General features: G+C 42.2%; 1 protein-coding gene across 3 annotated transcripts in view; it reads right to left on the bottom strand.

Moving 5' to 3' along the window:
• Positions 1 to 448: 448 nt before the first annotated feature.
• The window catches only part of RPN2 (ribophorin II), a 59,473-nt gene continuing 33,214 nt past the window's right edge, over positions 449 to 26,707 (bottom strand). For 2 of the 3 annotated variants that reach the window (XM_055343391.1, XM_055343380.1), the window contains exons 10-17: positions 16,650 to 16,741; positions 14,360 to 14,474; positions 11,841 to 12,035; positions 10,520 to 10,606; positions 8,975 to 9,070; positions 6,935 to 7,010; positions 5,229 to 5,358; positions 3,672 to 3,738 (exon numbers count right to left, since the gene is read on the bottom strand). In XM_055343391.1, coding sequence (XP_055199366.1) covers positions 3,687 to 3,738; positions 5,229 to 5,358; positions 6,935 to 7,010; positions 8,975 to 9,070; positions 10,520 to 10,606; positions 11,841 to 12,035; positions 14,360 to 14,474; positions 16,650 to 16,741 — 843 coding nt within the window. In that variant the 3' untranslated portion in view covers positions 3,672 to 3,686. Of the gene's footprint in view, positions 781 to 3,671; positions 3,739 to 5,228; positions 5,359 to 6,934; positions 7,011 to 8,974; positions 9,071 to 10,519; positions 10,607 to 11,840; positions 12,036 to 14,359; positions 14,475 to 16,649; positions 16,742 to 26,707 lie in introns of those variants that run through there. The other variant, XM_055343402.1, reaches the window with a different exon arrangement.

The following is a 26,707-nucleotide window of genomic DNA, read 5'->3' on the forward strand; positions in this document are numbered from 1 at the left end:
CCCTGCATGGAGCCTGCTTCTCCCTCTGCCTGTGTCTCTGCCTCTCTCTCTCTCTGTGGGTCTCTCATGAATAAATAAATAAAATCTTAAAAAAAAAAAAAAAGAGCCTAAGACTACTCATGTGGTCAGCCTCCTTTCAAAACAATTCCTCCCCTTCTACACTACATGCCAAGCCCAAACTCTTAAGGCAGAAGCAGAGGGGCCTTCAGATACCAACAGGGCTCCTTTACAGACAGATGGTGCCCACTGCTGGAGAAGAAAGGATGTACATTTTCCAGGTAATTCTCAGTCCTATCAGGAATGAAGCAAGAAGGACCAATGTAAAAAAGCCTGGGGAAACACCCTGGCCATGGTGTCAACACTACTTCCCAACGAAGTCCTCATGTTATGTACCCTGGGGATCCAACCAACCCCAAAGTACCAGAACAAACTCTCAATCAGGCTCCTCTTCCTGTTACTCTCTTTATTCCAAAACAGACTAATTACAAATTTCAACTTTTCAAATGCAACAGGTGGCAGCTAAGTTAGGAATATTCACAGCATCTGGCTAGGACACCATGCCAAAGAAACGGAGTATTGGGGCTCATAGGTATTCACTCTGTGTTGGAGAAATAGAAAAAACAACAAGCAAAAGTGTAACCACAATTCTGACTTTTTTGTTTAAATAAATTTTCGTTTCTCTTTACAAACTGTGAATTGTTCTTGACTCCTTTTCTGGATATTCATATTCATTTTGGCTTTCATTCATTCCTTCCTCCTTTCTGGCACTAGTGTGCTGTTCTGAAAGAAAATGGGGACAAACAGAATTACTGAAGGTTCCAATTTACTGTTATAGTTCCTAACTGGTAACAACAGAGGGATCAAGGTCCTCTGCCATTTATAAGATCTCACTTACATAAGAATAGTAATTTATCTACTAATTCTATTTATTTATGCCCCATCTCATCTCACAAGAAGTTGTGAGACAGCTAGTTCTAACTACAGCTGATGACAACTGAGTTGATGACAACTTAAATAAAAAACAATGACAAAAACCTGACAACTAAGAAAAAAAGTGGCATATGAAACTCTGAGATGAGGGAATTCCAGGCACACCTCTCACAATACAAGGCCAAAAAGTATAAATTTCAACTAGGGGAAGAAAAAGGAAAGCTTGAAGAATGTTTATCTCCAATCTCCCAGACTTCAGGTCTGCCAAGCAGCCCAGGGCCCTCATGGAGCTTGGAAGACGGCATTCTGGCCTGCACCATACTCCGGCTAGGCAGGACTCCTGTCACAGTCTTGCCAACGGTCAGTCTCAGCATCTAAACCTAAACATGATTCTCAAAAATGGGACTTGGCTCACAGAAAAATTTTAAGAGGGGATAAAAACCTTTCAATCTCTTTATCCCTTCCTTCCCCATGGCTGTCCTTCCCTAGACTCTGAGAACTGATGGGGAAGCACAGAACGAAAGTGACAACCGGGATGGCAGCTGTGCAACCCAGCTGTGCAACCAGGAGGGTGGAGCAGGAAATGAGTGATTCTACAGCTCCAGCAAGTAGAGGCAGTGACATACATGCCGTCCTGAGCAGGTAGTTATACCCAGTGCTGAGGGCTGATGTGATGGCGACGCAGTCTTACAGAATTGGCAGTCTCCAAACCAATTAGTCAATAGTTCTGGGGGGCATACACAGGCACAGAACTAATCCTGAGGGTTGAAGGGAGTGCTGCTAATTCCCTGTTGACACCCAGAGGTTCCCAGGTATACTAAAATGTGCATGCTCTGAAATGTGCGTGCACAGAGGACAGCATGGGTATAAAGTAAAAAGAGCTGAAAGGGTAGTGGCTCCCAAGCCGCCATCTTGGCTAAGAAATCATACCCGTTATCAGACCCAATCAAATCAATGTCTGTCCTTGGATTAAAAGCACTTAGCACTTTCCTTTAAGATACTAGGTCCCAACCTCTGGACGTCCCAAATGTCCATATGATCAAGCATCTTTCCTCTCTCTTAAGCAGTGTGATTTGGGGGTGGCAGCAACGTAAGGGTAGACTATCTAAATAGCAAGAAGAAAAGTCAATCCAGAATTATTTTAAAGAATTAAAGAGCTCAATATTTAGCAGGAAGGACTAGTTTGAAAGGAAATTTCAGAGCAACTCTAATTCAGGACAAAATCAATTGGGTATGTTAGGGAATGGGGGTGGAGACTAAGAACTGACTACATAGGGGGAATTTCTGGAGTATGGAAATATAGTCTGTATCTTGACTGAGGCGGTGTTTACAGGACTATACAAATTTGTCAAGATTCACAGATTATACACAAAAAGGGTGAATGTTACTGGATATAAATCATACCTCAATTAAACCTGAAAAAACAAAACCAAGACAAATGTAGTTTTCCTGTGTTGAGGATTAGTGTGCCAGCTTATGCTCACACATCAGTGGAAAGGTTCTACATTCTATTCTTTTGTTGATCTCTCCGATTTGCAGATGGCTCTGTTGCTTTGGCAGGAAAAGCTATTTCCAAGGCTAGAGATCAGGGAACATGACTTGAAAACTCAAATACCTCCCTTTTCTCTTTGTTGGCCTAGTACAGGTGTCAGCAAAAGATGCCCCAAGGGCCAAATCCAGCCTACCACCTGTTTCTGTAAATAAAGTTTTAATGGTGGTGGTGGGGGCCGGCACCCAGGTGGCTCAGTCACTTAAGTGTTTGATTTTTGGTTTCAGCTCAGGTCATGATTTTAGGGTCCTGGGATCAAGCCTCAAGCATTCCTTGCTCAACATGGAATTTCCTAGTCCCTAGCCCTCCCCCGACTTGTGCTCATGCTTTCTCTCTTTCTCAAATAAATATCATCTTTAAAAAAAAACTAAAGTTTTATTGGAACACAGCCACACTTATTTATGTAGCCTACAGCTACTTTTGCCTAACAGTGGCAGAGTTCAGTAGCTGTATAGAGGCCATATGGTCTGCAAAGCCTAAAATACTATCTTTCCAGAAAACTTTTGCTGATCTCTAGTCTAGAGGAGCTGATCAATGAGCCAGACATTCACTCTCCTTCTGTCCCTTCACCTTGCCTCCACTTCCATCCTCATCCCAGGATTAATCCCAAGGAGAATGGGTGATATTTCACTTGACATTTTAGCCACACAGAGAGTAGCCCTGAGCTACACCCTGAGCTCTAAGAACCAGAGTTCTGATGCTGGCTTTGAGTTATGGCCAACAGTCCTTCAAATCACACTGTTTGGCCCAAAGATTAGTGTTACAAAAAGGCCTGGAAACAGTGACAAGGTGTGCCAGGATTTGCCATGGGACCATCACTTAATGAATTTAGATGTTCTGAATGGGGTCCCTATTCAAGAAGTCCACGGTTGCATCTGTCTTATCCTTAATTCTGCTCTCCTATAAACATAGAAAGAAGCTGCTGTCTATAAAATACCCCATGGAAATAAGAGAGGATGGAGTCTAATGTAGTCAAAGCCAGGTCAAAGTTACCCCATCATTTGGGCTAACTCAGGGACCTTTGGTTTTTGCCCTGGTCCAGTCATACCCTGGTCCAGCATGTTGGAAAATGGCCCCAGAATTCAGCTTTGCCTTGGGGAAGGTGGAGAGGAATGAGTGGGCTGAAAATCAGATAAACAACTGACATGCACAAGGTGGGCAAGATGGGAAAGGAACCCTGCTTCTGGGATGAGTCCACCCTTCATCTTTACCGTAGTGTCCTATATTTTGCCAATCTACTGCTCTGCTCTGCAGCGATCCTGCCAAAGGAAAGATGGTTTGAGAATCAAGAAAGGACAGTGGGAAGAGAAATCAGCTTGAGAAAAGAAAAGGTAAACACCCAACTAGAGCTTCCATTAGTCAATAAGATTTCCCCAGTGGCAGAGTTTGTTCTAGGACTCACAAAGACAGTAACAGAAGAATGGGCTTTAACTTTCTGTATTAGGGGTGTATGTGTGGGGGCTGTGGGGGTGTGCGCACACACACACACATGCACACGCACACATGCCTGCTAGAGAAGGGATGAGAACCATCCATGGTCTCTCTCCTCAGAAAATGTACACAATTTTAGAATTCCAGATTAGGAACTCTTGCTAAGCAGGATTTAAATCCACCTCATCTTCCCCTTGATTTTGTTCATCTTGTGTGGGCAACTTCCAGAAAGAACACAGCCTTTTGGCTCCCTGTGGCCTGGACTGGCTGCTGCAAGGAATAGGGCTCTGCCTAGAAAAAACCAGCTGAATCCCTGGCTCTTTCTCAGATGCAATGCGCAGCTGCCAAGTTAAGGCTGCTAGAGGGCAGAGAAATAAACCAGCTGCCACTGCCGGTGCTAAGGGAAGCTCTGGTGGAATGTGGATTACGATGGGGAAGTGAGGGAGCGCGTTGGGACCAGTCTCCAAGGCAAGGCACTCAGAAAGCTCACAATGGAGACTCTGGCAGGGATGAGACACGTGGCTCTCCCATCTACTAATGGGTCTCTGAGAAAGCCTCTCTGATCTGACCAACTTAATTGGCAGCCATGCTAGAGGGCACACAATAAAGTTATATTCTTACAGCAAGAGTCTTGGAGAGGAGAAAGCAGGGCACATCTGAAAATGTTAACTTCCAAAGGCAGAAGCAACTCTGACCTTTTCTTATCAACCTTTACGTGGTTGAAATCACCCAAGTTCTAAGAAAGTCAAACCAGTGAGAAACACCTTTGACATTTAAATTTGCCTCTAATCCAGGTTTGAAAGTCAGGCTGCCAGCAAGTTGCTGGTGTGTTGAGATCTGACCGTTTGTGTGAACCTAAGGTTGTCTGGGGAGGTGGTGGGACCAGCGGACCCCACTCTTAGGAGGAAAAGCTCTGTGAGTCTATTAGGGGTTACAGAGGAGTAACTCTCGGGGCCTAAGAGGAGGGTAATCCTAAGAATAGTATTCTCTGTGGCAATAGAGGAAAACAGTTTTATACAGCCAGTGCAGTAAGGACAATCTTCTGTCACACGTGTTCTAATCCATTTTAATCTTCATAAAGCAATTATTTCCTTTTCTTGTTCTAATGTGTCAGGGCATGAATCACCGTGGCTTTAATATACTTAAAGCTGATCACCAAGGCCCTTTTTGGACTTAAAAGGCTGGATTAAGGTGTCACACTTGACCCTAAGGTTGGGCATCATTCCGCCACGTACCCTTGTTCAAAGAGCTGGGTGAGCAGAGCTGACAAAAATATTTCTAATCCCACTCTGAGTCCCTGGCCCATCCCCAGCCTTACCTCTTGATTGCCTGCTGGGCCAGCATCCGATTGCCAGCCAGAAACGTCACACTGCCCAAGATGGCCAGGTACTTCAGGGTCTGGAACATGTTGAGCTGAGTCCAATAGACATACATGAGCCCCAGCATCGCTGCAGGAACAGATGTCATGATAGCCAATTAAATGAAACAGTGACAATGGCCTGGGGCAGAGGACAGTTAGGAATAATAACTACTGGATTCTGAAGTCTCTGTTTCTAGACACTTCTTGTTTTATTCCTTTCATCCAATGCCAGAAAATAAGTAACTCAATATACTTACCTTGGCTACCAAAAAATCCAGAGGTAAAAAATCAGACCTCAGCTACTTTAACTATCTTGTTAAGATAGTTTCATGTTCCAGCTCACATTGGTCTTACCTAAATTTTATTTTTGTCTTTTTTTTTTTTAAACATGACTGCCCTATTAGATTAAGGATTCATTTTATTTTTCAAATTCTGAATGAAAGCATGAAGGATTCGATAAATGAGTAATTTCCTTTCTATTACAAAAAATGGTTAAGGGCATTTTGTTAATGTGAGCAAGTAGGAAGGAAACAAGGAACACTGGGGAGGAAGAGCAGGTAACAAGGGCTCGGGTCTGGGCACTGGGAGCTGTGGGTTCTGGTCCAGACTCTGCACATCCTAGCCACTTCCATTTCTCTGAGCCAAGATTCTCTCACTTGTCAAATGGGGTCATAATTCCTGCCTTGGGCACTCCCATCAGGATTGTGATGAAAATCAAATGAGGGAATGTGCACAAAAAGCAATCTGGCAAGAAAAGTCATGGCTCTAAACAAATTTATATGCAGGTTTTGTTCTCAGCCTGACTCTGGAGGGCTATCACTCAAATCCAGTAACTGGGCTGGAGAGAAAGGTCAGCCTGTCAATTTTGCCCAGAAGGATGACGGATGAACTACAGCAGGGGTTCTTAACCATTTCTGAGGTCATGGACCACTGTGAGAATCTGATCAAAGTTATGGACTCCCTCCTTCCCCAGAAAAACACAAACACACATTTGTCTAGAATTTTAAGTGATTCATCTGTGGACCCCTACAGACTCTGCACACTATGGACACACAGACAGTTACGCCTGAAAGAATAAATGAAATCAGAAAATAATATTGATGTCTCAGTGAAATGCAAGGCATCACAGATCCAACAGGCTCAAACGTCTCTGAAATGCTTAGCTCATTTGTGAATTTACAGTCTTGTTATGTTTAGGTACGGAGTTCCCAAGAAAACAATGCAGAACAGTGTGTCCAATTGTGGAAGAAAGTGTTTTCTATTACAGTCCAGACACAGCCGCCAGCAAATGTGAAGATCGATATAGTGGGGAAAGATAACCTTTGGAAACTGCCTTAATGCTCTTCATCCAGGAAGATGGCTCAATGTAAAGATACGATAAGTGAGTAATCTCTGGAAATGAACAGGGCTATTAAGTAGGGGTAAACGGCCAGCCAACAGCAGCCTACCACAATGAAACCCAATATAATGACAGCTGTTCTAAGCTGATGGACTAAACAGGTTTATCATCATATTAACTGTCCTAAAAGGCCAGGAGGAAGAGGGAAATGTTATGCTATTAAGTCATTATACTTAATAGGTTGTGGGTCTACTTAACAGGGCTTTTGCGTGGGCAGGCGAAATGTCAGAGGAGGTTAAATGGAATTAGCAGCCTGGGTGCTTACCAGCATGTCCCAAGTGAAAGATGATAGTGCTTGGAGCAAAAGTGAAGTTAGAGACATTGGCACCAATCCGGATCCACTGAATGATGGGGAGAAATAAATTAAAAAGACATTAGAACTTGAAAGGGAAGGCAACGCATGCCACGTCAATGTTAATCCAATGAACAGCCCCAAGGGCTTAAAAGTTCATGCATACTTGAAGGACAGGAAATTTTTCCAAGTGACAACCATCCTATTATAAGTCCTCAGGAAAAAACTGTTCCCTTTTCTCTTTATTTTTTTTTTAATTTTTATTTATTTATGATAGTCACACAGAGAGAGAGAGAGAGAGAGAGAGAGAGGCAGAGACACAGGCAGAGGGAGAAGCAGGCTCCATGCACCGGGAGCCCGACGTGGGATTTGATCCCGGGTCTCCAGGATTGCGCCCTGGGCCAAAGGCAGGCGCTAAACCGCTGCGCTACCCAGGGATCCCTCCCTTTTCTCTTTAGAAAGGCGTTCCAACACCTGCTTTCAAATGTGCTTTGGTAACTCAAACCTGAACATCCTTTTTAATGACAGCAAACTTTTCTATTTTAAAACAGGTGAAATCACGAAGCTGAAAGGTCAAAGACCACATTTATGAAGTCACTGGCACTTGGCCTAATTCTTCTAAGTACTGGTAAGATAAGCCCCCTGGCAGCCGGCAGGGTGCATACTCTTGCTCTGGGTTCCATGCCTTTTGAAATTCGCACCACTCAAACATAAGAACAGGTGCACCTATCCAACATCTGGTTGCTGAAATATTGTGCCATGACTTTTAGATTTAGACTGACCAATAACTCCTTTACTAAAATCAATGAATGGGCAGCCTGGGTGGTTCAGTGGTTTAGCGCTGCCTTCAGCCCAGGGTGTGATTCTGGAGTCCCGCAATCGAGTCCCACATCGGGCTCCTTGCACGGAGCCTGCTTCTCCCTCTGCCTGTGTCTCTGCCTCTCTTTCTCTCTGTGTGTCTCATGAATAAATAAATAAAATCTTAAAAAAAAAAAAAAATCAATGAATGAATTAGGAACACAGGCAACTAACTTTCCAAAAGTAAGATTTAATGAGTTTTCCATGCAGGTCTCAAAATTCTCTGCACTTTGAGGATATGCATCTTATAATTTAAAAAGTGAAACAAAGAAACAAAATCGGTTAAAAAAAAATTCAAACAGTATATTAAAGTATAAAAATTTCCTTTATACTTCCTAAAAGGTTCTCTCCTTAGAGGTGACCAACACTAACAGACAATGCCTTTTTAAGGCTTTTACACAGAGGATCATACATACTATGCTACCTCTGGCCTGCTTCACTCAGTAAGACATCATTGCAATCTTGTCATACCAGCATATAAATCTATATTCTTTTTTTTTTTTTGAGATTTTATTTATTTATTCATGAGAGACATAGAGAGAGAAAAGAGAGGCAGAGACACAGGCAGAGGGAGAAGCAGGCTCCATGCAGGGAGCCCGATGTGGGACTCGATCCCGGATCTCCAGGATCACACCCTGGGCTGAAGGCAGTGCTAAACTGCTGAGCCACCCGGGCTGCCCTAAATCTATATTCTTTTAGTAAACTTGCATATTATTCTATCTTATGAGACCATAATTTACTTAACACTAGCTTTTATGAGGACTTTGGTTTGTTTATAGTGTTAGACTCCAAAAGCTTAAATGTACAGCCTCTGTACCCTGTTTTTATATAGGTATCAGCATTGGGCCTTGCTTTTTTCACACTTGACCTCATCTGAACACTCCTACAGAGCATCCTATTCTGTATACTTTTATCATTTTTAGTAGCTATTAGGTACTTTCTCACACCCCTCATTAATGGTTCAGTTTATTTGGCTGTTCCCCCATCATGGGGAATTTTAGTTATTCTAAAATTTTTGACCATCGGTTCAGGTCACAGCTGCTGGACCCCTTTGGAGCTGTGCTCAGGCCAAAGCACAAAGCCTCCTTTAGAACAGCTACATCTGCTGAGTCTGGCGCCAGACACACGCTGCCCATGCTAATTACAGCTACTCACCAGAGCAAAGAGCAGGAGCAAGGGCGAGAGGATCAGGGCAGTGAATGTATTGGACACCACTGTGGGGGGCCTCTTCTCAGGCTCTCGGAACAGGTGCTGCCAAAAGAAGACATACCAAGAATGTTTAAGAATGTGCCCTTCCCAGCAGGGGCTGCCATGTATACCAGGGACCAAAATGCCAATGACAGTCAAAAAGAAATGCTTCCCAGAGGCTAAACACTCCAAGCAGTGAGTGGACACTTGGCCTTTTGCTCCTTCTCAATAGTGGCTTCTAATCCCAGAAGTCTTCTTCTGAAGACACCAGTGCCAGCTCACTACTTGTTCAACTCTTTTTCCCCTCAAAGACTCAATACCATTTAGAGGTTAGAAAATACAACCTATCCAATGGCACTTGCCTAGCGTCAAAGAGGGTGTCTGGGGGCAGGGAGAGCACTTCAGTGGCTCAGTTGGTTAAGTGTGTGACTTCAGCTCAGGTCATAATCTCAGGGTCCTGGGATCAAGCCCTGCATCAAGCTCCCTACTCAGTGGGGAGTCTGCTTGTCCCTCTGCCCTTCCCCCTACTTGTGATCTCTCTCTTCCTCTCAAATAAATAAATAAAAACCTTAAAAAAAATTAAAATGGTGCCTAGGTATATGGATGGTTTAGGTGATATATATCCAAGGCAGAACTCTGGATTTCATAATGCTTCTGGGTTCCTAAGGTGGCACTACAATATCCTGCTGCCCCATTTCAGTTAGCTAACTGGGGGTAACCTCACTCTCCTTTACCATTTAAAAGAGCCTCACTCGGGATGATTCCAACCATAAACCACCCCTTCTGCATCCAGTCCATGGCTCTAAGGAAGCCCTAAATAAATCTTCTCCCTTCCTTGTTCTGCCTGACTTCTGGAATTGAACCAGAAAGCTGGGCAAGCATTGCTCTGATATTTCTTTGTTTTTTTTCTGAGAAACTGTCCAGTGACTCAAACTGCTTAACAAATACTATGTTTATTTTGTAAAAAATTTTAGAAACTTTTCAAAGCCTTTCTTTCCTTTTTTGGTTACCTATTTTGATTCTCACAACAGTCCTGTGAGCTGAGCTGGGCAGGGATTGCTAGCTGCGTGCACAGAAGGTGAATCTCTGAAGGGAGATTTACCTGGGGGAGAAAAGCCCTGTCCTGCCGAGGTGAGCTTTCCACCTAGAGGCTCCAACAGCCCTGATCTGTGCAGAAGCAGAGAGCAAGGAAGCCAAACCACCCATGCTGTAGCTCTCAAGCAGCCACTATAAGGCTGAATCTCCTGGGTGCTTAGGAAAAATAGCCTCTGATTTTGTGTTCACCTATCAGCTTTCAGGGAGCTGGTTGCTGGGCTCTGAGCCTGTTTTTCCAAGCTCTAAGATGGGACTGATATTGGTTCTGTGTAATTTACAGGGTGGCGAAGACCACACTATAAAATAGCGTATGAATAGACTAAAGAAGCAGCCAGACTAAAGCCACCACCCAGGTGTTTACTGCCCATTTCATGTTTCCCCTCCACGTTAGTACAAGAGCCATTAGACATCTTATACCTGAATTTCCTGTTTGGGAGTGAAAAGGTTCTTGGACAGGACAGTCGATGGAGCATCTTCTTCAGGGAACTTGATGACCACATCAGCCTAAAAAAATAAGGGCAGTTTTTACAGGTACAGGGCAGAGAAGCACTGAAACTCGTCAGCAGGGTAGCATCTTCTAACTCACATACAGGACCATAACTGAAAATAGCTCGAAGCAGTCCAATCACTTCTGATCCATTAGCTGACAAATTGAAGCAGTAAAAATTTCAAGAACAAAACAAGTATTTGTTGAAAATGCTTTTTAGAGCATGAGTTCCAGTTTTCTACTGGTCTGGTGAGCCCCACAGAGCTGCTTAATACAAAAATCCCAGCTGGTATTCAGGCTGTTACAGTTGCAATCAGAAACTGCTCAGTGCCCCTGGGAAGTGTGATTTAGTCACAGGAAAAAAAAAAAGAAAAAGATAAGAAATGAAAATGTGCTCTTGTACAAAAAACAGCCCATGTCCAGGAGAAGAAAAAAATGCTTTGACTATAATGCAAAGAAATGCAGCTGCCCCTTTGTCTGGTAGAGAAAGTGACCAGCATTCAAGGCCTGCGGTTTGGCCTCTGCTACCTTTCCAACCTCAGTGCCTCTTGCTCTTGACCAGACTTAGGTATTCCATCAAAATGGACCCACTCAGGTCTCACTGAAAGCATATTCTGCAGGCTGTTCCCCAATGATCATTTCATAGCCCCCAGATACTATCCTGATAAACCCTTGCAATTCTTCAACCCCTTTAAATGCAGTCTTTCAAAAAGTTTTTCTCATCACACCAATCAAGCGTGAGATATGTAGGCGAGGAGAAGTATGGAAACTATAACACAGTATGTAAACGTTGGTTAGTAGTTTATGAACATCTTGCATATTCCACAATTATCGTAAACCATCCTGAATTATTATCAAAATTTAAATCTTACCCTCTCCCAACCCTTTCTGAGGCTATACCATTTCTCAAAGAGCTGGGGCCTTTATCTCTTACATCTATGTATTCCTCCATAGCATTTTACTATAAAATGAGAACCACCCTCAAGTATATCTTTTACAAAAATTCACTAGGACCCACAAGGGCAAATTTAGGTTTCATTCACACTCTCTGAGTCACTATTTCTTAAACACCTACTATGTGCCAGGCCATGTGCATTCCCCTAAAACTCCTAGTGGAAGACAACACAAGGCCCCTCACCTCATCAGGCTTATTTATTGCCTTGCAAAGGCAAGGCTAAGGGAAAGCACCCATGCCCCTGAGGTGGTGGCACAGCCACTCTTGCCTAGGTCAAGGTGCATTTAGGCACATACCACATTCCAAAGGATCGGGTTCTTCAAAGTGGCATCTCCGATGATCAGATAGAGAGTGTAGGTGCCAGACGCAGAGTCAAATTCGATCTTCCTCTCAGAGGTATCCAGTTCAAACTTGTATACATTCTTGCTGTCCGGCTCAGCAACAAACACCACTTCCTGGCCAGTCTTCTGATTATGGAGTCGGACAAATGTCTGGATGGAACAATACTACAATCTCTAATCTGATCGTTTCAAAATTCCCTCTGTGTCCAACACTGAATCAACAAAGCAACAAACTGTTGGCTTTTTTGTCGCAGTGGGAGCTCTAGGATCTTCCAGACCTGCCCAAGTGAGAGGAAGGAGTGGCCATCCCACTCTGGTTACCAGCTCAGAGATCAGAACTCACTTTTTTTTTTTTCCTCACTTTTTGTTCGTACAAGAAATTTAACTTAAGGGCCCATCCAATTCTCAACTACTTGGAGGCTGAATGCCCAGTTTGTGGATGATTTAAGCCCTTTGCTGCTGCTGCAATTTCTTCTTCCTGCCAGCCTTTTGGCCACTTTGCTGCCCAATTAACTTCTTCACCAGAGGGTGAAAAGAAGGGAAATGAGGTGGAACTGTAAGAGGCCCATTTTCAATTTCCTAGCGCCTCCAGCTAAAGATTTAGTAGAAGAGGTTTGGGGATTGATAGCAAGGCAGAGCTCTAACTGAGCAGAGCAGCCTGGTGTCACAGAGAGCGCCCAGGCTCTGAAGACAGACAGATTTGGCTCCACTGCTTATCAGAGGAGCGCGTTACTTAACCTCCTTGGGCCTTGAGTTCTTCACCTTTACAAGAGAAAGATGGTGGTGTATCGGTGTGAAGAGTCACAATGATGAATGCAAAGCATGTAGTGCCGGGCCTGGTATGTGCTAGCTAGTCAACAAACAGTAGAGGATATTCTCGTCAATGCAATGGGACAAGTCTAATCACCTTATCCTGCTAGGGGTATGAGAAACTAAGGCTTCTGCATATTAGAACTGTAGCAAAACTTAACATCCACTCAGAGATTTTCTCTCAGGTGTTTCAAAATGAAGAATTGAACAAGACACATAGATTGATTCCATTTTACAGATCATAAGGCGTGAGGGTTACATGAGTTGCCATGGCCACACAATTCAGGGCTGGATCCACGGAAATCCCATTGGTTACTGGTTACATCTGGGCAACAAAGAATGATCATCAAAGTATTTAGGAAAAGGCCCAGAGATGTGAAGCATTCTGACTATGGCAGTCTTAGCCAAGAATGGGATTTAGGAGCCCGGATGGCTGATCTTTCTCCTGCTATAGCCAAGGGCAGGAGGCAGCCAGGCTCACCTGCAGAATGCCAGCTCTACCTGGGAGGTCTCTATGCCATGGTTCCAAAAGTGGAATCTTGGCTGGGACAAGAGTTCAGTTAAAGTTACCCTTTCTTACTAACTCTCCCTGCCTTAGCTTTATTCCACCAATTTAGTCTTGTCCTTTCTTCTCTTTACATTCTCTCTTCCCTTGTGCCATTTTGCTGGCAAATGGTCATTCAGAAAAGGAGCTTCAAATGCTAAGAGGCTGAAGCTCTTAGAGTCAGTGAGCCATGGTTAAGTGCCCTGATGGAACTCTCTGGAGCTCTCTGGAGCTGAGGGTGGAGAGGAGAAAGGAGACAAGTGCCAGGGCACTGATCCTGAGGGCAGCCACTATGAGGCCTGGGCACATGTGTAGCAGTTATAGCTACAAGAAATAGAAAGCAAAAAGGTTTCCAAGTAAATTCACTCACCTCAGTCATCTGCTTTAAAGCTATTTCTCAGGATGAACTTAAGTCCACTAGATCTTGTGAAAGTATTCCTACAAAGCACCTAAACCAAGACTATTAGGTCTCATGCTCTTTCCCATCTTTCAGCTAAGTATTTATCCGAATTTCCCCTTATAATGCTGCCATTGATGGGGAAGGGCTGAGAGCAGTTAATCTCAGTGACAGAGGTGGGGGAAAAGGTGTCTGAGAAAACAAGGGGCCATATCAGATTCTCCAAATTATACCCTTATAATTTGAAAATCTTTTACATGATAACTATCATTATTTTATATATGGAAAACCAAAGTGAAAGCTATTGGTTTCATAATAAAAGGTAGGCAGCACAAGTTAAAAAGGACTCTTCTTCAGATTCTCACAAACTCTGCTGTGGTCAGAACAAAATACTTTGGGCCTACTGCCTAGGTTTTCCTTTTTCAAAATTATTTCAATCTGTTTTTTTTCCCCCTCAGAAAGAAAAAAAGCCTCAATTAAGTGCTAATCTGCCTTAAATATATCTTCCCAATGCCAGCTGATCTTTTAAAAAGAACTGTGTCTTCCACGTGCAGGGTTACAACTAGTATGCGAGGGAATAGTGTCACATGGGAGGACGTGATGGACCTTAATTGTCCAGAGTGAAGACCCAAAGGCAGGAATCACGACTGTATACACCACACCAACCACTCTGGCTAATGTTAATGTTGCAGGACAAGAGAAGTGCCTGGGCTTTTTCCTGACCTGGTGAGGAGTAAGTTCAGCACCAGTGTTCACATCTACCAGCTGGAAGAACAAAGCAAAGTTCTGGTGGCTGTCTGCGATGAATGTGCCCTTGGCTTTCGCTGGGTAGGTCACCCTGAAAGAGACATGTATACAGCAAGTCTTCAGAGGGGATCTGCAGAGCTCTGAGAAGAGAATAAAGACAAACTGCACTTCATTGCCTAATCCTCCCTCTCCCACTGGAACACTTTCCTGCTGTGGACAGATAGGAGGAGAGAAGCTGTCTTTGGCTGGAGGGCAAACTGCACTGAGAGAGCCAGGACTTGAGGAAAGCAGAATAAACTCTCACTGGGGTCTGGGGAAATGCTCCATACAGATGCTCTAGGCATTGGACTTAAGGATGTCCATTCAACCACATCTGGCACCGGGGGGGGGGGGGGCACGTGTCCCTCTGCAGGCACGCATGCAAGTGGAGTGGAGAGGTGGGCGAGTAAGACTATGAGGAGAAATCATCACCATGTTGATGCTGGCAGCATACGTGAGCAAGGTCAGGAGATGAGGGGGTTTGAGACAAAGCAAAAAAGGGCATTTATCCCTTTTTATTTTTTTATTTTTAATTTATTTTTTAAAAAGATTTTTAAAAATTTATTTATTCATGAGAGACACAGAGATAGAGAGAGGCAGAGACACAGGCAGAGGGAGAAGCAGGCTCCACACAGGGAGCCTGATGCGGGACTCGATCCCAGGTCTCCAGGACCACGCCCTGGGCTAAAGGTGGCGCTAAACCACTAAGCCACCTGGGCTGCCCCTTTTTTCTTTTTTTAATGCTGCATTTTTTTCCTGGACACGGTTTCAATGCATTTTTCTGCCTGAAATTGGATTTTAAAGTCATTTTCTCAAAAGGTAGAGTTGATGAAAAAACTGTTCTTTTCACAACTATCTCAGGATGGCAAGGTAAGATGGTCAGGGGATAAAACAGCCAAATGGTTATAGAGCTCACATCTGGCTATATATCATATATTACACGTAAGCTTTTTTTTTTTTTTAAAGACCACTTATTTTTTTTTTTTAATTTTTATTTATTTATGATAGTCACACAGAGAGAGAGAGAGAGAGAGAGAGAGAGGCAGAGACATAGGCAGAGGGAGAAGCAGGCTCCATGCACCAGGAGCCCGATGTGGGATTCGATCCCGGGTCTCCAGGATCGCACCCTAGGCCAAAGGCAGGCACTAAACCGCAGCGCCACCCAGGGATCCCTATACTTAAGCTTTATATTTACTTATAAGTAATACCAACTCTTCATCCATATAGAGGACTAAACTTTGCAAAGCACTCTCACAGACATTACTTCGGTGGATTCTCCACAGTGCTCTCATCTCCAATGTCACTGAAATAACTAAGCCAGAGGCAGAAAGCCCAGCCCTTTCACATGACTTCAAAGGAGTGAATGTTTAGCTTCTAGGCTCTGGCTAACATTTCCCGTCTTCATAATGGCCTTGAGGGTTCATCTCCTTTCTCTGGAAGCTGTAGCCACCTAGTTGAGTAAAGTTGGGGTTAGAACTATACCCAGACGTCTAGATGGGCCCTTCCAAAAACAAGGATCTGGGAGAGAGCAGACAAACAGACTTCATACAGTGCTCCAGCCCCCTCTGATCAACTGCCAATGGTCACCTAGAAGTCTGTGCTAAAAAGGATTCCAAAAACAAAACAAAACAAAACAAAACAAAACAACAATAACAACAAAATTCCTAGTTCAGCAGAAACAAATGCTGACTGATTAGCATGAACCTGAGAAAGGAATTCACAGTCCTAGTACTAGGTATCTGCCATCTCAGCTCTAAGGACCTCCAGCCAATTTCAGACCCACCGTGGGCCAAAGAGAGTTGTCATGAGGCCACTAAAAGCAGACTCAAGACTGATAAGGAGATTATACCAAAATATAAACACACTGCTTCCTTCATTGACAGTCCTGTCTTTAAAAAAAAGAAAAAAAAAAAAGAAAGAAAGAAAGAAAGAAAGAAAGAAAGAAAGAAAGAAAGAAAGAAAGAAAGTCACCTGAACTCAATACTATATGTGGTGGCATAGCTGATTTGGACTCAGATGCTCCCTATTCCATTGTGGACTAACCACCAGTACAGATAACCCCCTAATCTGCTCGGCACAGTGCCAGCAAACTAGAGCTTCTTTAATTGAGGGTGGAGGCTGGGTCACTGCTCACATAGAAACAGCATCAGGAGAGGCTCAATGCCTGGGCATGTTCCTTTCAGCGCAAAACTTGGCTCCCCCTGTGCCGAGAAGGCACCCCACCTACCGAGTGGTTTTGGGTGCAATGCTCTGATCCTTATCCACAGTGGAGAGATCAACATTCGTGATGCCAACTTCAGTGGAGATCTTGACTCTGAGCTAGAGTGGGACAGATAAGAAAATCACCAGGAATTAACAGGCATATCCAAATTTTCCTCACAAAGATGATTCTATAATAGGAGTCTTCAATGATTTTAGTAAAACTGACTCAGCCAGGCAGGATTTCCACCTCTCCTATCACAAGGCTTAAAAGCAAATCCCTGATTCTTATCCCTTCTTCTCTTCTTTGACTTTGGTTGGATCTTATATACTGAAAGAGGAAAACAAAACAGATTTTTTTCATGTGCCCTTTAAAATAAATAAGGGGGAAACCTGTGAGCGGTGACCTTCCAATAATTCAAATTGACAAGTACTCAATTCTAAGGACAGATATTGTTTGCTATGTGAGAGACATGGGCTTTATAATGTTGATTTCATTTAATCCTCACAACCCTCTAAGGTAGTGCTATCTCAGATGAGGAAATTAAAGATTAAAAAGATAAAGACTCACTCGGGTTTAGATGGCTAGTAAACTCAGGCACTCTGAGTCAGGACCTGTACTCTCGGGCACCTTGCTCTCCAGCTGCCCAGCAACACTTAGTCTGTGCCAAGCAGTACGGTAGATTTGCCCGTGAAGGCCTCAGAAGCCACGGTGTCATTCACACAGTTCACCAGGTACATCTGGCTTTCCCTCTGAAAACATGCTAGGGTCGTACCTCCCTGTCCCCCTAGAGTCTGGTGTAGCTCCGTGACTCGCTTTGGCCAAAGAAATGTAAGCAATCCCCCCACCCCAACCCACCCCCGCAACGGAAACTTCAAGAGTCAGCAGGTGATTCTCTCCTTTCCTCTGACATGGACATAGACAATGCGCAGAGAGAAGCTTAATCCTTCAGCTCCGGTCCTGGAGTAAGGACGGCATGAAGCTGAGCCTCTTATTGACAAACTAAGATACCTGGCCTGGGCAAAAAAAGGAACTTCTGCTGTCCTAAGCTACTGAGACTTGGGAGTTTGACAAAAGCACAAACTAGGGGATCCCTGGGTGGCTGGCTCAGCAGTCTAGCGCCTGCCTTTGGCCCAGGGCGCGATTCTGGAGTCCCGGGAACGAGTCCCACGTCGGGCTCCCTGCATGGAGCCTGCTTCTCCCTCTGCCTGTGTCTCCACCTCTCTCTCTCTCTATGTGTCTATCATGAATAAATAAATCTTAAAAAAAAAAAAAAGCACAAACTAGTCCATCTTGACATTTAGTGTTTGAATTCTATGCATGCCTTATAAATATTTTCACAAAAAGGAGCTAGCCAACACAATAAACAAGAACTTTTTAAAAATTATATTAAAATAAGTGTAAAATTCCAAGAGGAAGAAAACATTCTGAAAGTTTATTCATGGGAAATTTCTTACCTTACCAAATCCTTACTGGTTTATAGCCTAAGTCAGGATCAAGGAATAGAGATAGAAGACTGGGCAAGTAATTGAAGGATGGCTTTGGCATTTTGCTAAAATGCACTATCAAGGTGTGACAGCCCCAAATCAAGGGCCAAGGAGAAAAATTAAAAAGGGATAAAGATAGCTATTAAGTAATTTCTTTTAACAGCTTTCTCCCCTACCTCCATAATAACTATTTTGTGACAACAGCCTCAATTACCAGATTGAATAGGGATATTCTATTTTACTTAAAAAGCAAACAAAAATACTGAATGTAAAAGATTTATCACCAGAGGCTGTATGGATATTATTGCCATCTACTTTTGAATATACAGCCACCTATTGGCAGAATTCAGCAGCACTGCCTGTCACCGAGTCTAAACTACTGGGTGAATCATGGTGGTAGACAAGGGAAATAGATGGCCATCCAGTTGAATAAATCCATAAGGTAAGAGCTGGGAGCCTCTCCTTCAGCTCTTTGGGTTCTGTGCTGAGCAAACAGCTTCACAACTCAAAAAGGGCTCAGAACCAGTGAACTCTGCTGTATAAAATCCAATGTGGGAAGCACTTGATGCCATTGAAAGAAAGAGTGGAAGCCTCAAGCAAAGAAACAGCTAAAGAGCTGTGATTAGGCTACTGATGTTTATCAAGACACCCCACTAAGGTCACTTTCTCTACATCCCCCTACAGCATCTAGAGCATGTAGGTGCAGGGAATATACAGAAATGGCAAGACAAACAATCTCGTCCTAAAGGGAAGTATATATGCAAAGCTAAATTTTAACAAACCAGGCTGCCACTTTAATGGAGGGATATTCAAAATGCTACAAAAGCACCTGAGAAGGAACGGGGACCTAAGTCGGCCTGGGGGTAGCCCTTGGTCAGGGAGCAAGAGATTAGTAGTAGGAGGGCTTGGCAGTCCTTCATTTTGGGGAGAGGTAGGAGTTTCACAGTATCCCACACTATAGAAACAATCTGTCTTCATAGTTAACTACTTTGCAATCTTTATCAACATTAACCAAATAACTCCTTCTTCACCTCTTTGACTCATTCTCTTATTGGCTCACTACTCATTTAGTCTGTAAATGTGGGATGGCTCAGTGGTTGAATGTCTGCCTTTGGCTCAGGGTGTGACCCCAGGTCCGAGGATCGAGTCCCATATCAGGCTCCCTGTGGACAGTCTGCTTCTCCCTCTGCCTATGTCTCTGCCTCTCTCTCTCTGTGTCTCTCATGAATAAATAAATAAAATCCTGAAAAAAAATCTATAAATGTGGTCTGAAAATCACTGTCCCATCTAAATGTCCATAAACAGGAGACTAGTTACATGAATACACTATGAAATACCATAGAATAATTAAAAAGGACAAGGCCAATGTCTACAGACATACAGAAATATGATCACCTACTTTTGAATACACAACCATCCACTGACAGAATTATATTTAACAGCACTGTCTGTCATGGAGTCTAGGCAACCGGGTGAATTATGGCAGAGGAGTGGCAGAAGATTCATGTAAGCTATCAAGTCGAGAAGACCCCTAAGGGGAAAGCTGGGAGCCTCTACTCTGTGACAAGAGCAAGAATATAGCTGTTTATTGAATAATCCCTTTTAGGTAAACAAGAAAGGATATACATTTATCAACATACACATCCTTCTTTTTCTTAAAATGTACAGTTAACTGTTAGAAGTGGATTCCTTTGAGAGAAGCTGGATTGAAGGGATGAGAGAAGGCTCTTACATTTCATTATAAGCCTTTTTACCCTTTGAATTTTTTAAAACTACATGCATATTTTACTCCTTTTTTTGAAAAACCAGGGATTATCTGAGCAATGAGGCTGAGGGCCATACACTTTCTTCTTTACACATTTTGTATTTAAAATAGGAGATCCCAATAGGAGATCCCTGGGTGCCTCAGTGGTTCAGTGCCTGCCTTCAGCCAGGGTGTGATCCTGAGGTCCTGGGATCAAGCCCCACATTGGGCTTCCTGCATGGAGCCTGCTTTTCCCTCTGCCTGTGTCTGTCTCTTTCTCTCAGTCTGTGTCTCTCATGAATAAATAAATAAAATCGTTGATAAATAAATACATACATACATACATACATACACGAATACAATCACTGTTCCTTCAATAGATGGGTATATAAAGACAGGTGTTTAAAGATTTGTGTAAGGCTCCTCAGTGTATCCTAATCATAATGATAGAAAAGCCATCAACTTTCTGGGTTTTTAATCAGAATCCTGACTATAAACTTTCAACAATAACATGGTCGCTAAAGCCGCTAATCAAGATGCAACTGTGTGTTTGTTCTAGAGACATTATAAGCATTCTCAGACAATACAGACACCTAAATGACAAAAGGGCAAATTGCAGTAAACTCAAGTCATTTGGGTTTGCTCTCAGCCTTAATCCTAAAAGGCTCCCTAAGTTAAAGTTTTCTTTGTTGCAGAGAAACACTGTAGGGCTGTTCTTGAATGGGGAACAGTTTAAAATAAGTCCTTCTGCTCCTAAAATCTTACTACAAATGGGTCTCTGGAAACACTGAAAAGAAAAGCATTTTTATGCTACTCTTTTAAAGAAAATTAAGAAATAAAAATTATTGTAACTTTTTTCAAAGCTGTGTTGTAAAGAATTCAAAGTAGGATCCCCATGGGTTAGCTGCTTCTTCCTTCATACTAAACACTTCAGGATTAGTTTTTATAACAGGAAAGGGACTTATTTAGCCACTTTAAATGCAGCTAAGCCTGATTTACACTGAATCATACTAGTCCTTTCTCTGCCTGTGCTGCGTGCCACATACACTTCAAAAAATGTTTTAACACCAGGAAATGCAGTCTTTCTGCTGAGAGTAATAACCCCGCTGTTTAGCTCATTACTGTCAAAAACGAAGGTGCATTAGGGGCAATTAATGCTAATGACAGCTTCAAAAACCCATGTTTCCCCTGACAACAAGTCCAATGTCAATGAGTGCTATTACAGGCCTTCCACACCAAACCACCGTTAATGCACTCTGACCAATGTCAAAGCATCTCTCAGGAGAGTAAACAGGACCTGCTGACCTCCTCTGAGGCTCTAAGTGTGACTATTACTGAAATTACAAAGTAAAGTTGCATATGTGACAGAGGTCAGAACACACACACACACACACACACACACACACACACACACACACACCTGCGTGCATAAAGCTATAACATAATGAAGGAGAGATTTTGTAATGCTTACTTCATCACTGGAAAGAAGGACAGCAATGGCCTCAGTTGGGGCTTATTATCATTGCATAATAGCTATTAGTCATTTCTGCTATTTTGCAGTTAGATGATTTTTCCAAAAATCACAGAAACACTTGGGACAAACACCAGGTTCAATGTTACAAAAAGCCAAGTTGGGGGATCCCTGGGTGGCTCAGCAGTTTGGTGCCTGCCTTCGGCCCGGGGTGTGATCCTGGAGTCCTGAGATCGAGTCCCACATCAGGCTCCCTGCATGGAACCTGCTTCTCCCTCTGCCTGTGTCTCTGCCTCTCTCTCTCTCTCTCATGAATAAAATCTTAAAAAACAGCAACAACAACAACAACAAGCCAAGTTGTTACAGTAACCAAGACAGCATAGCATTGGTATAAGGATAAAAATATAGATTAATGGGGATCCCTGGGTGGCGCAGCGGTTTGGCACCTGCCTTTGGCCCAGGGCGCGATCCTGGAGACCCGGGATCGAATCCCACATCGGGCTCCCGGTGCATGGAGCCTGCTTCTCCCTCTGCCTGTGTCTCTGCCTCTCTCTCTCTCTCTGTGACTATCATAAATAAATAAAAACTAAAAAAAAATTTAAATAAATATAGATTGGGGGATCCCTGGATAGCTCAGCGGTTTAGTGCCTGCCTTCAGCCCAGGGTGTGGTCCTGGAGTCCAGGATCGAGTCCCACATCAGGCTCCCTGCATGGAGCCTGCTTCTCCCTCTGCCTGTGTCTCTGCCTCTCTGTCTCTCTCTCTCTCTGTGTCTCTCATGAATAAATAAATAAAATCTTTAAAAAAAATAAAATAAAAAAATATAGATTAATGGAATATAACTGCAAGTCTAGAAATTAACCCTTGCCTTTATGGTCAACTGATTTTTTTTTTAATTTTTATTTATTTATGATAGTCACAGAGAGAGAGAGAGAGAGAGAGAGAGAGACAGAGAGGCAGAGACATAGGCAGAGGGAAAAGCAGGCTCCACGCACCGGGAGCCCGACGTGGGACCCGGGAGCCCGACGTGGGATTCGATCCCGGGTCTCTAGGTTCGCGCCCTGGGCCAAAGGCAGGCGCTAAACTGCTGCACCACCCAGGGATCCCATGGTCAACTGATTTTTGATGTCAAGACAATTCAACAGGGAAAGAATGGTCTTTAACAAAAGATGCTGGGATTGCCACATGCAACAATTGGATTTCCACAGGCATAAGAAGGAAGCTGGAACCCTTCCTCACACTACATACAAAAACTAACTCAAGGGGCACGCACCTAGGTGACTCAGTTGCTTATTGCCTTCGGCTCAGGTCATGATCCCAGAGTCCCAGGATTGAGCCGTGGGTTGGGCTCCCTGCTCAGCAAGGAGTCTATCTCTCCTTCTGCCTCCCCCTTCTGCTCTCTTACTCTCTCTCTCAAATAGATAAATAAAATCTTAAAAAAAAAAAAAAACCGAATAAATCAGTAACCTAAATGTTAGAACTAAAGCTATAAAAGGAATAAATTTTAATAAAAGATTAGATAATGGTTTCATAGATATGACCCTTAAAGCAGAAGCAATGAAAGAAAAATAAACAGACTGAACCTCATCAAAATTAAAATCCTTTGCATTCCAACAAAGGAAAAAGACAACCTACAAGACTGTGAGAAAATACATGCCAATCATGTATCTGATTAAGGGACTTGTATCCAGAATATATAAAGAACTCTTAAAACTCAAGAATATAAAATGACCAATAAGCACATGGAAAGATGTTCAATATCATTAGCCATCAGGGAAATGCAAATCAAAATCTCAATGAGAGACCACTTCATTTTCACTCAGGATGGTCAGAGTAAAAAGACAGATAACAAATGTTGATTAGGATGTAGAGAAATTGGAACCCTTATTAGTTTACTGGTAGAAATGTAAAATGGTGCAGCTCCTTTGCAACAGTTCGTCAGTTTCTCAAAAAGTTAAACAGAATTTGTCATATGACCCAGCATTCCATTCCTAGGCATACACCTCAAATAACTGAAAACTATGTTCAGACAAAAATGTGTACATGAATGTTCACAGCAGCATTATGTATATATAACAGCCAAAAGAATGGAAAAACTCCAAATGTCCATCAACTGATGAACTGATAAACAAAATGTGGTATACCCACACAATGGAATATTAGCCATAAAAGGAATAAAGTACTCAAACATGCTACAACATGAATTAACCTGAAAAACAAAAACAAAAAAACACACTAATTAAAAGGGCCAGGGCCAGACACAAAATGTTACATATTATATGATCCCATTTATATGAAATATCCCAAATAGGCAAACTATAGAAACAAAAAGTAGATTAGTAATTGTCAGGACCAGAAAGAGGATATATTCCTATAGAATGTCTAGTATAGAAATAGGATTGTTTTTTGGGGTGATAAAAGTGCTCTGAAATTTGATTGTGGTGATGGTTACACAACTCTGTAAATATACTGAAAACACTGGAGCCCCTGGGTAGCTCAACTGGTTAAGTGGCCAACTCTTGGTTTTGGCTCAGGTCATAATCTCAGGGTGCTGGGATCGAGCCCTGTGTTGGGCTTGGCACTCAGCATGGAGTCTGCTTGAGATTCTCTCTCTCCTGCTCCCTCTGCCCCCCCTCCCATATGAGCATGCACATGCTCTCTCTCTCTCTAAAATAAATATATAAATCTTTAAAAATATATATATTAAAAACACTGTAATATATGTACTTTAATGGGTATATAAATTATATCCTCAATAAAGCTATTATTTAAAAAAAAAAAAAAAGCCAAGATATTTTGTGTAGGATACAAAGCTCACCCTTCAAAGATGAGCTATGATAGTTCTAACAGCTCAGGAATGTACGGAAACTTTTTTTTTTTTTTTTTTTGGAAACATCTTTATACCACTCCATCCTTTTCTTCTAAAATGAAAAAATAAGGTTTGGTCTCTACTCACAGGGAGTCCCCAGTCTAATGAAAAAGCAAACTATGGTAATACAATGCAATAACAATTATGGACAGGATATAAAATACTATAGCAACAAAAATAAACTTTAAGTACACTGAAGCCCTAAATATAAAGGAAAAAAGCCTTAAAAATTATTAGAAGAAAATACTAGAGATTATCTTTAAAAAGTCCTACGCTACTCCAAAGTGATAAAGACACAAGAAGCACAAACAATCTAGGCAAAAACACTGTTAAATTAGGCTTCACTGAAAATAAGTTTTGTGCATCAAAAGATGCCATAAAGCAACACTGAGGGAAGATATCTGATGCTTATAACTAAGGGTTAGTTTCCAGAATATAAACAGCTCCTAAAACTCAATAATAAAAAGACTAACAAACCAAAAGAAAAACAGACAAAAGAAAGACAATTCACAGAAAAGGAAAGCTAAAAGGCCAATAAACAAAAAATGCTCAATCTCACTAGTAACCAAGGAAAAACATTAAAACAAGACACCATTTTGGAGTGCCCAGCTGGCTCAATTGGTGGGACTCTTGATCTCAGGGTCATGAGTTCAAGCCCCACATTGGGTGCAGACATTACTAAAAACATAAATAAAACTTAAAAAGAAAAAACAACACCATCTCATATCCATCAAATTATCAAAAATTCATAATACAAAATACTGATAAGAATATGAAGAGAGGGATCCCTGGGTGGTGCAGCGGTTTAGCGCCTGCCTTTGGCCCAGGGCATGATCCTGGAGACCCAGGATCGAATCCCACGTCGGGCTCCCGGTGAATGGAGCCTGCTTCTCCCTCTGCCTGTGTCTCTGCCTCTCTCTCTATGTGACTATCATAAATAAATAAAAAAAAAAATTAAAAAAAAAAAAAAAGAGGGATCCCTGGGTGGCGCAGCGGTTTAGCGCCTGCCTTTGGCCCAGGGCGTGATCCTGGAGACCTGGGATCGAATCCCACGTCGGGCTCCCAGTGTATGGAGCCTGCTTCTCCCTCTGCCTATGTCTCTGCCTCTCTCTCTCACTGTGTGCCTATCATAAATAAATAAAACAAACAAACAAAAAAAGAATATGAAGAGAAGAGCAATTTAGCAATACCTAATGAAGGTGGAAGATAAGTACAACTAATGATCCCACAACTTCACACTAGATAAACAAAATGTACACAGGGAAACATGTACTAAGATGTTCACATCCACCTTGTTTGTAATAGTGGAAATCTAAATGTCCAACAACAGGAAAATGAATTAATAAACTCTGATTCACTCATTAAAGGAAGATAATTTCATGACAATTATCCACAGTATGCATATAGTTTTAATTCTACAGGCATAAGTGGGGCTGTCATAAGATTAAAATTGAATGAGAATAAGCAAATTGCAATAGGATGCATATAACATAATATACAAATTTTGAGAAGATGCCAATCAATGCATTATATTTTTTAAAATATGTATATGAAAAAAAATGAAAAAAAGTATATGAAATAAATAAATAATAAAAATATGTATATGTGTAGCAGAAATATAGAAATATTTTTTTTACCAGAAAAGGGGGGTATAGAACAAATATATCAAAATGTTGGGGTTTGAAGGAGATAAAGAATGGCTTGTAGGTACATTTGGATTCATTAAATTTTTTTCTGTTCTTTTCTGTATATTTGAAATAATAAAAACTTTTTAGTCCATACTAAAAAATAAAGTTCTATGGGAGCACAGAAGGAGAAACATTTGAACTAGACCTTACAGGATGAGTAGCTGAGGATATGAACAGGAGAGGGGAAAAGCCTTTCTTATGAAGGGGAGCAAGAGTTGAAAACCAAAGACATGTGCACGTAAAGCACATCTGAGGACCAGGATGCAGTCCGGAGCAGCTAGCACTGAGGGGATGGGGACAGACCCACACTAAAACATGTGCCTGTGCCTTGTGGAGGACCTTCTAAGCCATTCTCAGGAAGTGAGACTCACTTACAGGCAACAGGGAATCAAATAAATGTTTAACTGAGGAACAATGTAATTTTATCATTCTAGTGACACTTAGGGAAAATTAAATGGAAGGGGCAGAAATTGAAGACAATGAAATTACAGGTGACTCTTGAACAATGGGAGGTGAGAAGCACTGACTCCCACTTAGTGCAGTCGAAAATCCATGTATACTTTTGACTCGCCTAAACCTTAACTACTAATAGCCTACTGTTGACCAGAAGCTTTACTGACAACATAGTCGATAAACAATTTTGTATGTTATTCATATCGTATGCTATATTCTAATAAAGCCAGAAACAAGAAAATATCATTAAGAAAAATCATAAGAAAGAAAAAACACATTTAAAATACTGTACTTTGCCAGAAAAATCTCCATCTAAGTGGACCTGTGCAGTTTAAACCCATTTAGATCAAGGGCCACCTGTAGTTAGAAACTCCC

Source organism: Nyctereutes procyonoides, unplaced genomic scaffold, assembly GCF_905146905.1.
Source record: "Nyctereutes procyonoides isolate TBG_1078 unplaced genomic scaffold, NYPRO_anot_genome, whole genome shotgun sequence".
In the NCBI taxonomy this organism is placed as follows: domain Eukaryota; kingdom Metazoa; phylum Chordata; class Mammalia; order Carnivora; family Canidae; genus Nyctereutes; species Nyctereutes procyonoides.